General features: G+C 55.3%; 1 protein-coding gene across 1 annotated transcript in view; it reads left to right on the forward strand.

Annotated features, from left to right (window-relative positions):
• PPFIA4 (PTPRF interacting protein alpha 4) overlaps window positions 1-12507 on the forward strand; it is a 51841-nt gene that overhangs the window by 20142 nt on the left and 19192 nt on the right. Inside the window, exons 8-17 of the mRNA XM_061159828.1 lie at window positions 175-402; window positions 661-807; window positions 1062-1196; window positions 3028-3111; window positions 5353-5484; window positions 5785-5847; window positions 6729-6820; window positions 8885-8993; window positions 10523-10731; window positions 12187-12427. Coding sequence (XP_061015811.1) covers window positions 175-402; window positions 661-807; window positions 1062-1196; window positions 3028-3111; window positions 5353-5484; window positions 5785-5847; window positions 6729-6820; window positions 8885-8993; window positions 10523-10731; window positions 12187-12427 — 1440 coding nt within the window. The remainder of the gene's footprint in view (window positions 1-174; window positions 403-660; window positions 808-1061; window positions 1197-3027; window positions 3112-5352; window positions 5485-5784; window positions 5848-6728; window positions 6821-8884; window positions 8994-10522; window positions 10732-12186; window positions 12428-12507) is intronic.

A 12507-nucleotide genomic window follows, 5' to 3' on the forward strand; every position in this document is an offset into this window, starting at 1 on the left:
GTTTGATTGTTGTTTGGTGTGAGGTCCTGGAGCTCAGAGGATGAAGGGTGTTCCTGGATGTGTGCTCTAGAGCTGGGGCAGAGCTGTGGCCTGCACTGTCCCTCTGTCCCCCTTCCTGGGGCAGGGCAGGGAGGGGGCGCCTGACGGCTGACTGAGAGCTCCCTGTCTTTGGAGGAGGACGTGGGCCAGGTTGAGGAGCTGCAGGAGCTTCTGGAGAAGCAGAACTTTGAGTTGAGCCAGGCCCGGGAGCGACTGGTCACCCTGACAGCAACTGTGGCTGAACTGGAGGAGGACCTGGGCACAGCCCGCCGGGACCTCCTCAAGTCGGAGGAGCTGAGCAGCAAACACCAGCGGGACCTCCGGGAAGTGAGCAGGGGCCTGGGCCTGACGCTGTCTTTCTGGGTGCGGGCCTTTGATACTAAGGAAACCAGCTGTTGGATGTCCTGGGTATTGAGGGAAAGCCAAACGAGGGCTGAGGAGTGTGAGACTGAACGCCTGGGGGGTCCAGTGTGGGAAGGAGCGGTGGGAGGGATGGGTCAGGGTCAGAAACTGGTAGGGGAGTGTGGAGGAGACACAGCCATCCTGGTGCGGAGGCACAGACAGGGTGGGGGTGGGAAGAAGCTGATGGCCTTCCCCAGCACCCTCTCCTCTCCTGCTCAGGCTCTAGCCCAGAAGGAGGACATGGAGGAGCGGATCACCACCCTGGAGAAGCGCTACCTGGCTGCTCAGCGTGAGGCTGCATCAATCCATGACCTCAACGACAAACTGGAGAATGAGCTGGCCACTAAGGAATCCTTGCATCGCCAGGTAACTCCTGCATCTGGGGCTCGGGGGCATTGTACTCGACCCTGGAGGTCCTGGTGATCATCCTTGACCCTCACCTTGGTGGCCCAAGAGCCTCTGAAGTGCAGCAGCCCACCTTGGGAGAGGGAAGTCAGGTGTCTTTGGGTAACCAGGAACCAAGTGACCCCTGGCCTGTCACCTGCTCTCTCCTGAAGCAGGGGCTGGGGGACACTTCAGTGCTTTCTCTTGACTGTCCTTCCCACCCCTCACTCTGCTAGTGTGAGGAGAAAGCCCGATATCTGCAGGAGCTACTGGAGGTAGCCGAGCAGAAACTTCAGCAGACGATGCGCAAAGCCGAGACGCTGCCAGAGGTGGAGGCTGAGCTGGCCCAAAGAGTTGCGGCCCTCACCAAGGCAAGTGGACCACGGGTCTGGGAATCTGCCTCTGACCGCTGCTGCTTGAGCTCTCCTGGAGCCAGGCAGTGGGTGGAGAAACTAGGAGGCATGATGGGCCGGGGCCAGGAAGCTGCTGCTTATTGCACGACTCCAGGAAACACGCTTTCTTGTCTCTGTCAGATGGAAGAGTAACCCCTGCCCTTATCACTCCACAGGGATGTGAGTCCCATGAGGGCAGATGTAAGAGTACTTTAAGAAGTAGAAGAAACTGTCAGTGCAAAGTATTTTTACTATTATTTATACCATTGTGATTAATAGTAATACTTCCTTTTGGGGGAATCTGAAGTGGAAAACATAGGACTTTCATTTCTGGAAAGGTGAAATTTGAGAGGACATATGATCAGAGTTTATACATCTCTGAAGGGGGTGGGAGTTTAGGCTAAGCATTTTATTTTTTGTCATTGAAGCATTCTAGATCTTGGGACTACCTCTGGCTGTTTGAAGGCTACAACTTTTGGACAAATGAAAGAGAATATAATTTTACCCAAAGGATAGTTAACTTTATGGAGGTGTATGGCTGAAAACATCCTAGGTCTGGAAGAGCTGTGTAAATGCATGGACATGTGGTAGCTTAATCAGGAGAATTTAGGAGTGTTTACAGTGGGAGAGACTTTCAGGGTTGCCCCATGTAGGATCACCATAGCTACCCCCTCAAGCATTGAAGAGAAGGAAACCAATATTTAGTAAGCATCAGACCCTAGACCTCTGGAGGTGAGAGGCTGGCCATTGTGCCAGTGTGGCAGCTTGGGAGCTCTGCAGATGGACCCTCCAGCCTGGCTGTGCCTCATGCACGCAGGACCAGATGTACTTCTGCCACTGACTGGCTCTGTGATCTGGGAAAAGTCACTCCTTCCCTAATTGGGTGTCGGTGTCATTAGCTCTGTGATGAAGCCATCATCTCTGTAATGATGGGGTTGAACTTGGTGATCTCTAAGGCTTTCAGGAATCATCCCCTAGGAATGAAGAACAGAGTTTAAAGTCCAGCAGAAGATATTATGTGTGCGATGCTGAGCAGTCAGGTTTCATCACTCCCAAAACTGACCAGAAGGGCTGGACCAAAGTGATTAATGTGTTCAGGAAGTTATAGTAGAAGGACTTTTAGGAGGGATTTCTTGACTATAAGATGTGTAATAATCTGGAATACCTTGTCAAAAGAGACAGTGGGGTCCCCATCTTTGACAATGCATGAACAGAAGGGGAGACCACTCTACCAGGGCCAGTTTAACAGCAAAAGTAATCACCATGGCTAGCATTTGTTGAGTGCTCATTGAGTCTTAAGTGTTTACCATGGATTATGACCTTTGGTCCTTGCAAAAGGCATAGGTACTATTATCACAAGAGAGGAGACAAAGGCTCACAGAGGTTCAGTAACTTGCCCAATGTCACACAGCTGGGATGGGAAGGAGCCAGGATTTGAACTCTGGCTGGAGTCCGTGCTTCTATCTAGAGGCACAGAGATTTATGGTAGCTCAAACTTTCAAGTGGCATTCTTTCTGGAAGCATGAGAATTTACAGTCTCTTGAGCTGCCAGCTCTGAGATAGTTCAAGGTTAGCCCTGAGCAGGAAGGAGGAGGTGTGGGTGGGGGAATCTGGCAGGGGTTGGGGTACCTGGGAAGAATGGCAGTGGTGGGGACAAAATGCTCTGGGATGGTAAGTGGAGAGCTTGGCTTCATTTTTCCCTGAGGCCCTAATTCCCAAAGATTCCTCTGGCACCTGGGAGCATGGGATCCAAGGTCTGAGCAGGAGGAAGGATGATCTACAAGCTGCACTGACCCATTCCTACCTCCAGGCTGAAGAGCGACATGGCAACATTGAGGAGCACCTCCAACAGCTGGAGGGACAGCTGGAGGAGAAGAACCAAGAGCTGGCGCGGGTGAGAGCACCAGACTGGACTCTTTGGTGCCCCTCTCTGCCCCACGGAGGTACCGCAGAATGGTCTGTAAACAGGGAAAGGAGGAGACTGGGAGCTGGGCAAGGACCTGGCTAGGACAGACAGAGCCATGGAGGAGCTGGGGGGCATGGGCAGGAGTGCTGGAGAGAGAGCCCCAGAGAATGGGAAAAGGAAGGGTGGGTGTGGAACCACCGTAGGAACAGGTGCTTCCCTGGGGCTGTGGAAGGAGGGCCTCAGGGGCCTGTGAGGGGGCTGGGGCTGTGGAGGGAGGACTGTGGGGGCCTGTGGTGAGGGGGCTGTGGAGGGAGGACTGTGGGGGCCTGTGGTGAGGGGGCTGTGGAGGGAGGACTGTGGGGGCCTGTGGTGAGGGGGGCTGTGGAGGGAGGATTATGAGGGGCTGTGGAGGGAGGGCCGCGGGCCCTGTGGTGAGTGGGGTCTGTGGAGGGAGGGCCGCGGGGCCCTGTGGTGAGGGGGCTGTGGAGGGAGGACTATGAGGGGCTGTGGAGGGAGGGCCGCGGGCCCTGTGGTGAGGGGGCTGTGGAGGGAGGACTATGGGGGGCTGTGGAGGGAGGACTATGGGGGGCTGTGGAGGGAGGGCTGCGGGGCCCTGTGGTGAGGGGGCTGTGGAGGGAGGGCCGCGGGGCCCTGTGGTGAGGGGGCTGTGGAGGGAGGACTATGAGGGGCTGTGGAGGGAGGGCCGCGGGGCCCTGTGGTGAGGGGGCTGTGGAGGGAGGACTATGAGGGGCTGTGGAGGGAGGGCCGCGGGGCCCTGTGGTGAGGGGGCTGTGGAGGGAGGACTATGGGGGGCTGTGGAGGGAGGGCCGCGGGGCCCTGTGGTGAGGGGGCTGTGGAGGGAGGGCCGCGGGGCCCTGTGGTGAGGGGGCTGTGGAGGGAGGGCCGCGGGGCCCTGTGGTGAGGGGGCTGTGGAGGGAGGACTATCAGGGGCTGTGGAGGGAGGGCCGCGGGCCCTGTGGTGAGGGGGCTGTGGAGGGAGGACTATGGGGGGCTGTGGAGGGAGGACTATGGGGGGCTGTGGAGGGAGGGCTGCGGGGCCCTGTGGTGAGGGGGCTGTGGAGGGAGGGCCGCGGGGCCCTGTGGTGAGGGGGCTGTGGAGGGAGGACTATGAGGGGCTGTGGAGGGAGGGCCACGGGGCCCTGTGGTGAGGGGGCTGTGGAGGGAGGACTGTGAGGGGCTGTGGAGGGAGGGCCGCGGGGCCCTGTGGTGAGGGGGCTGTGGAGGGAGGACTATGGGGGGCTGTGGAGGGAGGGCCGCGGGGCCCTGTGGTGAGGGGGCTGTGGAGGGAGGGCCGCGGGCCCTGTGGTGAGGGGGCTGTGGAGGGAGGACTATGAGGGGCTGTGGAGGGAGGGCCGGGGGGCCCTGTGGTGAGGGGGCTATGGAGGGAGGGCCGCGGGCCCTGTGGTGAGGGGGCTGTGGAGGGAGGGCCGCGGGCCCTGTGGTGAGGGGGCTGTGGAGGGAGGACTATGAGGGGCTGTGGAGGGAGGGCCGCGGGGCCCTGTGGTGAGGGGGCTGTGGAGGGAGGACTATGAGGGGCTGTGGAGGGAGGGCCGCGGGGCCCTGTGGTGAGGGGGCTGTGGAGGGAGGACTATGGGGGGCTGTGGAGGGAGGGCCGCGGGGCCCTGTGGTGAGGGGGCTGTGGAGGGAGGGCCGCGGGGCCCTGTGGTGAGGGGGCTGTGGAGGGAGGGCCGCGGGGCCCTGTGGTGAGGGGGCTGTGGAGGGAGGACTATGAGGGGCTGTGGAGGGAGGGCCGCGGGGCCCTGTGGTGAGGGGGCTGTGGAGGGAGGACTATGGGGGGCTGTGGAGGGAGGGCCGCGGGGCCCTGTGGTGAGGGGGCTGTGGAGGGAGGGCCGCGGGGCCCTGTGGTGAGGGGGCTGTGGAGGGAGGGCCGCGGGGCCCTGTGGTGAGGGGGCTGTGGAGGGAGGACTATGAGGGGCTGTGGAGGGAGGGCCGCGGGCCCTGTGGTGAGGGGGCTGTGGAGGGAGGACTATGAGGGGCTGTGGAGGGAGGGCCGCGGGGCCCTGTGGTGAGGGGGCTATGGAGGGAGGGCCGCGGGCCCTGTGGTGAGGGGGCTGTGGAGGGAGGACTATGGGGGGCTGTGGAGGGAGGGCCGCGGGGCCCTGTGGTGAGGGGGCTGTGGAGGGAGGACTATGGGGGGCTGTGGAGGGAGGGCCGCGGGGCCCTGTGGTGAGGGGGCTGTGTGCGCAGGTGCGTCAGCGGGAGAGGATGAACGAAGCCCACAACAAGCGGCTGTCAGACACGGTGGACCGGCTGCTGAGCGAGGCGAAAGAGCGCCTGCAGCTCCACCTCAGGGAGCGCATGGCAGCCCTGGAGGAGAAGGTGCTGTGAGCAGCGGTCTGGTGGGCAGGTTACTGGGAGGAGCAGAGCTGGTGGAAATGAGTGGGGGGGTGGGGGGACCCAGGCGAGCGGGTGGGGTGGGGCTGTGGCAGTGGGTTGTGGACCGGAGTGAAGTGAAAGAGCAGCTGGGGGCGAGGAGAGTGGGGCGGGCGCAGAAGGGGAGGGCGGACTGGAGAGCAGGCCAAGGGCAGCTGGTGCTGGGACGGACGGCGTGGCCTGAGCTGGAGTCGGAGTCAGGGCGGGGAGAGGGGGGCTTCTTGGCTCACAGCTGTTCTCCCCCAGAACACGTTGATCCAAGAGCTGGAGACCTCCCAGCGGCAGATTGAAGAGCAGCACCATCACAAGGTACCCAGTTGCTGGCCAGCCTTGCCAGCCTGGGAGGGCTGAGGTTGCTGTGTGGAAAGAACACACCTGTGTTTCATGGAGCTACTCTCAAACCCAGCACTGTGCTAGCCAGTTTGTTAGTCCATGTACACATGTTATCCCACTAATCCTCACTAAAGCCTGTCACAGTGGATGCATCAGCGCCCACCTGTAAAGAAGAGACTGAGCCATAACCTTAGGGCAGAGAGACAGGGCCCAGTGAAGGACTTGACAAAATGATTTGGTGGGGCTTTCCAGGTGGCACTAGGAGTAAAGAACCCACCTGCCAATGCAGGGGACATAAGAGACACAGGTTCAGTCCCTGGGTGAAGATCCCCTGGAGAAGGGCATCCCACTCCAGGAATCTTACCTGGAGAATCCTATGGACAAAGGAGCCTGCCAGGCTATAGTCCCTGTGGTTGCAAAGAGTTGGACATGACTGAAGCCACTGAGCATGCATGCACACAAACCTGGTGAAGCTCTTGCTTTCTGGTGATCTGGAGAGGATTACCACTGTGTGTTCCCCAGCAATGTCCATGAGGTCTGGGAGTTCACTGTGGGCCCCTCTGCCACCCGGCCTTATGTGACATGCCTTGTCAGCAGGAAGGGCTCAGCAGATGTGTTCTGCTCGAGTCCTTCCAAACAGACCCCTCTTCTGGCCCTGCCCTGCCAACCCTTCTACTCACTTTCCAGTTGGACCTCTTCTCTTCTGATGTCATCTGTGGTCTTGGCCATGGGCCCCTGGGTTTGGACTTTGTAGTGCATTCTTCTTCTTCTCCCCAACTCTGCTGTTCTCTGTGTCCTTTTATCCCATTTCTTCCCTTCCCTTCCCCCTACCCCTACTGTGTGTCTGCCTGGCACAGGGCCGCCTGTCTGAAGAGATTGAGAAACTGCGCCAAGAGGTGGACCAACTGAAGGGTCGAGGAGGACCATTTGTGGATGGCATCCATTCCAGGTACGCTCAGGAGGCCAGGCACGCTGGGACAGGGTCCTGGACGGACCTGCATAGACCCTGGGGAAGGAGACTTCCTCCCAACAAAAGGCTGCTCAGGACCTCAGGGTCCTTCTCCTATTCAGGGTGGAACACTGAGGTTTAGAGAACTTGGTAAAGTCATCCAGCTTACTTGGGGCAGTTTAGAAGGGAGCACCTGTCCTCTGAGAGATGCTGAGAGGCAATAAACCACAGCATGATCCTTCCTCACTGTCGTGGAACACAGGGCATGATTCCTGCTTCCTTGACAGAGGGCATGCTGTTGAGAGGGGTCTGCCGAATTACATGCCCACCTATTTCCCACAGGGCCTGCTCATTGGAGTATCTGGTTCACTCTAGTTCTTTTGAGATAACTTACTTAGGGCTCTGAACATAATGCTTGAATTAGGCCCACGTTTTAGGGGACTTCTGGGTTTTTCTTCATATTTTCTGAAGCATTTGGTATTGAGCTCAGACGTCAAGCCTGCACTCAGTTCTCTGCCCAGAGAGGCAGGGTGACGATTGAGGAGACTGAAGTGGATGATGCTACTCAAGGTTCATGGCTTCTGGATATTTTCTGTACAAACCAAAATGTCTTAGATCAGAACTCATAAGGTTCCCTGTGGTCATGCTGTTGTTGTATCAGGGAAATAGGGATCAGTTTTTTTGAAGAGAGGTAAAAGTAAATGTGTGTATGTGTATGTGCAGAGGGGTAGCATAGAACGTAAATTAGGAAAAGAGATGTTGAAGAGAAGTCTGTGGGTTTCTAGGGTGGTAGGCACTTGGGTATCAATTTCAAGTTTATTAGGAATTATTGCATAGGAATATGGAGAGAAGCATCTTCCCAGGTGGCACAGTGGGTAAAGAATCAGCCTGCCAGTGCAGGAGATGCAAGTTCGATTCCTGGGTCTAGAAGATCCCCTTGAGAAAGAAATGGCAACCCAATCCAGTGTTCTTGCCTGGAAAATTCTATGTACAGTGGGGCCTGGTAGGCTACAGTTGGACATGACTGAGCAACAGAGCACACATGGAGAGAAGCAGAGAATAGAGACAGGAAATGGTAGCTGGGATTCCTCCTACTCCTCCTTTCCTGTAGGATGCTCAGAAGAGACCAACCCCCTACCCCAATCAAAAAGACATAGCCCAGAGTACACCAAGCTATTTGGCATTGCTTTCCATAGTGACTGAGAATTCTTGGCTCTGACTGTAGAAGTACTGACCCCATCATAGAGCTGGAACTGAGTTGCGGAGAAAAGTGGCGGTGGGGGTAAGCAGGAACTCCCCTCTCCCTCCGGATACCTTGTGTAATCTGTTGTAGGCCCACCCTGTCCCTCTGCTCTGGGCTCTCCCGGGTTCTCAACTGGGAAGATTTAGGGAAGAAATGTCAGCAGAGGAGGCTCCAGATAGTCCAGAGGATCTTTACTGTGATCCTAAAATTTCAGGGTTCGGATAGACCCTTGGGGCAGTCAGAATGCTTTCTCTAGCCCATGTCTCTGATACATGGGCTAGAGAAGGGCCTCTTGAAGTTTTGTGGGGATAGGAAGTATGCCTGGCTTGAATTTTGGCCAGGGACTCAGTCCAGAGGAAGACCAGAGGAAGTTGCTGGGGAGAAAACCAAGAAACAAAGACTCTCAGAGTTAAAAGGACTTTTAGAGATTATCCCTTCCAACTTCTCTTGGTGCCATAAACACTCCCACACCATTCTTGTCAGATTGCCAGAGAGCCTCCACCTGAATACCTCTCTGATCAGGAGCTTAGCTTTTTTAAAGCCACCAGTTGCATCATAAGCCAACTCTCACTGTTTGAAGGTTCTTCTTGTATTAATTGAAAAGCTACCTGCCTAGAACTTACTCACCTGGATCATTCTCATTCCTGAAGCACCAGAGAATAAACCTAATCTCTTGCTTACATGGAAACCCTTAAATCATTTACAAAGGTCATGTCCTTCTCTTCTCCAAGCTGAAGATCCCTTAGCTCTTTGGGGCCAGTGGGTGTGAGCTGGGGCTGTCAGGCCTCAGGGCTCACCTTCTCCCCTATCCACCACTCAAGGGCGTACACGGGCAGTGCGACGGATGTGCGGTTCTCCCTGAGCACAGCTGCCCACGCATCCCAAGGTCTGCATCGTTGTTACTCAGCACGGCGGGAACAGTCTGCCAAGGTGAGGGGGTGGAGGGGTGAGTGCGGATGGGTCTCCCCAGGGGAATTTGGGGTCAGTTCAGCCACGTGTCTGGCTTTGGTTTCACAGACAGCTGGTGTGTGGTGCACATCCTCCCCCCACCCTCCCCCATGTCAGTGACAGCTGCAGCCTCGGGGTTAGGGCCGTCATCAGCTACAACAGCTGTGTTTCGCCTTGACCTCCTGATGGGCAAGAGGTAGGGGCTGGTGGGTGGCCAGGCAGTCCCTGAGGCCCCGCTGAAGCCTGTGCACGTGTGCCTGGGTGTGTTAGTGGTGCGGGTGGGGGAAGTAGGGCCAAGATGGAATTGGCAAGCTCTCTGAAACAAAAGCTGTGATTTATGGGGGAGGTGAGGGAGGGATAACAGGTTAACTGACCCTTGGGATGGCTCCTGCAATTTCCTGAGAAGCATGTAGTTTCTGTGGGGTCTGCCTAGGAAGCTGAGAGGAAACAGGAAAGATTAGGGGCAGAAAAGGACTGACTTCAGTCTTTGGGGGAAGTCTGACTCCTTCCTAGCCCCATAATTGTTAACTATGCTCTGTCTTGAACACAGGTTCCCTACATGCTCTAGGGTGCTATGCTATAGAGGTGGAGAAGGAGGGAACTCCTATCTGATGGGGGAAGATTCATCTCCGCCCTTAGGGAAACCCCTAAGGCGGGGAGTTGACTTCTGAAATCATCTCTTTTTCTCTCTCCCCTCTCTCCTTGTCCTCTTTCTGTTTATAACAACACAGCAGCTGCCCAGGAGCTCAATCTAAAGGCTGCAGGAGTGAGAAAAAAGCCCTGTGGGGTTTGGGACAGAGAAGATAGGGTTAGAGATGGGCTCTTCCCTTTTCCTCCCCTGATCTCACTCTCCCAGCCCAGTTCTGTGCTCTTTGCACTTCTAGGCCTTTGTCTACCAAAGAGGTTGTTAGGATGATTTCTGGGAAGCTGCCTCCTCTGAGGGTTGACCAGAGGGTTCTGTAATGTGCTGAAAGTCTGAGAGACACAAGACAGTGAGGCCAGCTTGGTTTTCTCTTGTTCCCTTTACCTTTTGTGTGCATAGAAATGGATAGACTTTACATAATACTTACTTGGTGCCAGACACTGTGCTAAGTGCCTTGCATGCATTTCCTAATTTAATCCTCAGAGCTAACTACGAAGTAGATAATGTTACTGTTCCCACTTTACAGATGAAGAAACTGAGGCACAGAGAGGTTAAACAGCTCTTTCATAGCTGGGACTTGGTGGAGCCAGCATTCAAAGCAAGGCAGTTTCTGGAATCTGTTCCTAACTATTCTGCTGTATGCCTCCTTGAGTTTGGGTAGTGTTTCTTAGACTTTAACATACAAGTAAGTTATCCAGGAATTTTGTTAAAATGCAGATTCTGAATTAGTAGGTCTGGGATGGTACCTGAGATTTAGCGTTTCTAACACCCTCCCGGGAGATGTCAGTGCTGCTGCTGTAGGTGGGGAGGGGCCTGCTCCTCAGCCATCGGGTGAGTCTTACCCATCTCTCTATCCTTCTCTGCTAAGGACTGGGAGCCATCTCCACCGCCTGAGGTGCTGGTCCCGACAGCCACCCCTGCCTTTGACAGTGACCGTGAAATCTCTGATGTGGATGAGGATGAACCAGGGGGTCTGGTGGGCTCCACGGATGTTGTCTCCCCCAGCAGCCACTCAGACGCCCAGACCCTGGCCATGATGCTGCAGGAGCAGCTGGATGCTATCAATGAGGAGATCAGGTGAGGGCAGGGGTGGAGGGCCTGGGAGGTTCCTTGAGGGACAGAGGCTCTTTGTGTTTGGGCACTGCAGGAGAGGTGCTATATGTGTTGGCCTCTCTCTCACAGCTGCACCTTGAGTGCCATAGCCTGGGGGCCCTGTGTGGGGATCAGGCAAGGTTCTGGCACCGTGCTGATGGAGAGGGGCAGGACCTCAGATTGACTTCTGAGGCTCCATTTTTCCTCCCAGGTCTTTGCAGGCTGTGTTCCTGACCTCCTACAGCTAAACACAATCACTAAAAGTGTAGTTCCCACATACTGAGGCCAACTCAGGGTGAGAGTTTTTGTCAGTCTTATCGCAGTCACTGGAGGAGACAGTATTATTTCCATTTTACAGACAAGGAAACAAATCAGATAGATTAAACGATTTGCCCAAAGCAGTGCAGTAAGTGGCAGAGCCAGGATTCAAAATTTTCTAAACTCAGTGCACTGTGTCATGCCTTCCATCCCTAATGAAGCATCAGACAGAAACCAGTGGCAGGGAATGTTATCAAGATCTGCACTTTACTCCATTTTTATAGAGAGTTGGTTAATGTTTGTGACAAACGGCAAGGGAAAGTCCAAAGCAGAGAACCAAAGCAGAGAACACCAGAGCTTTACAGGGCTGGAGGGGTCACCTGGTTCAGTGGTTCCCACACTTTTGGAGTTCGCAGACAAGCTACAAAGAAAATACCACACAGACACACACATACACACACAGAGAAGGGTACTAACAAAGGACTGCCCACTTTCATTCTGCAAAATGAAACAGTAAAGATAATTACCATTTCCTATCATAGCCATTCTATCAAAGAAAGGATATTTTAACATCCCTAAAGCTGGAAAGATATGCTCTGAGAATAAAGACAGGTCCTGCTTCTAGAGGATACTTGACATCATTATATTTGTGTGTGTGTGTGTATGAGTGTGTACACACATTTCTCTCTGAGTGCCTCCCCCATACACATTACATTATCACTATTATTCTAATTTTTCCATGGAACAGGGACATTCCATCAGGGATCAGCATCAATTAAAGGTTCTGTGTTTGAGAACTACTGACTTAGACCATTCCTGACATTGGGTATATTGGGAAACTGAGGCCTTCTAGATAGTGGTAGGTCAAGCATTCTGACTTCCCAGAAGGTTTAGATTCCACTGATTGACTTGCCTCCTTTCCTAGCAACTGCTTTTGTTAAACTAGGGTGTTTTGTTACATTAGGCTGGTTAACCAGACAGAAAATTGCTAAGCTGTAGTGGGATAGAACCAGCTATGCCCACAAGGCCTTGTATGTCCCTGCAATGCCCCCGAACACTGGGATATACCTGAGCATCGCCTTCTACCCAGGGTCACTGGTGGTGACTCAGGCAGTGCCCACACGTGCCTCCTGCTGGTCCTCCCTGGGCTAACGGTGAGGCCTGATTTTGCCTACCTGCCAGGATGATCCAGCAAGAGAAGGAGTCCACAGAGCTCCGTGCCGAGGAGCTGGAAACTCGAGTGACTAGTGGCAGTATGGAGGCCCTAGACCTGACCCAGCTGCACAAACGAGGTTCCATCCCCACCTCTCTGACTGCCTTGTCCCTGGCCAGCGCATCCCCTCCACTCAGCGGCCGTGCCACACCTAAGCTTACCTCCCGCAGTGCTGCCCAGGACCTGGACCGAATGGGGGTCATGACCTTGGTGAGAGACTCGGGGCAGTTGATGAACAACCTTGCCATCACTAGGCTCTGCTTCAGGGTTGACCGAGGGGAGTTGACTGC

This window comes from Dama dama, chromosome 14, assembly GCF_033118175.1.
Source record: "Dama dama isolate Ldn47 chromosome 14, ASM3311817v1, whole genome shotgun sequence".
NCBI classification, from domain to species: domain Eukaryota; kingdom Metazoa; phylum Chordata; class Mammalia; order Artiodactyla; family Cervidae; genus Dama; species Dama dama.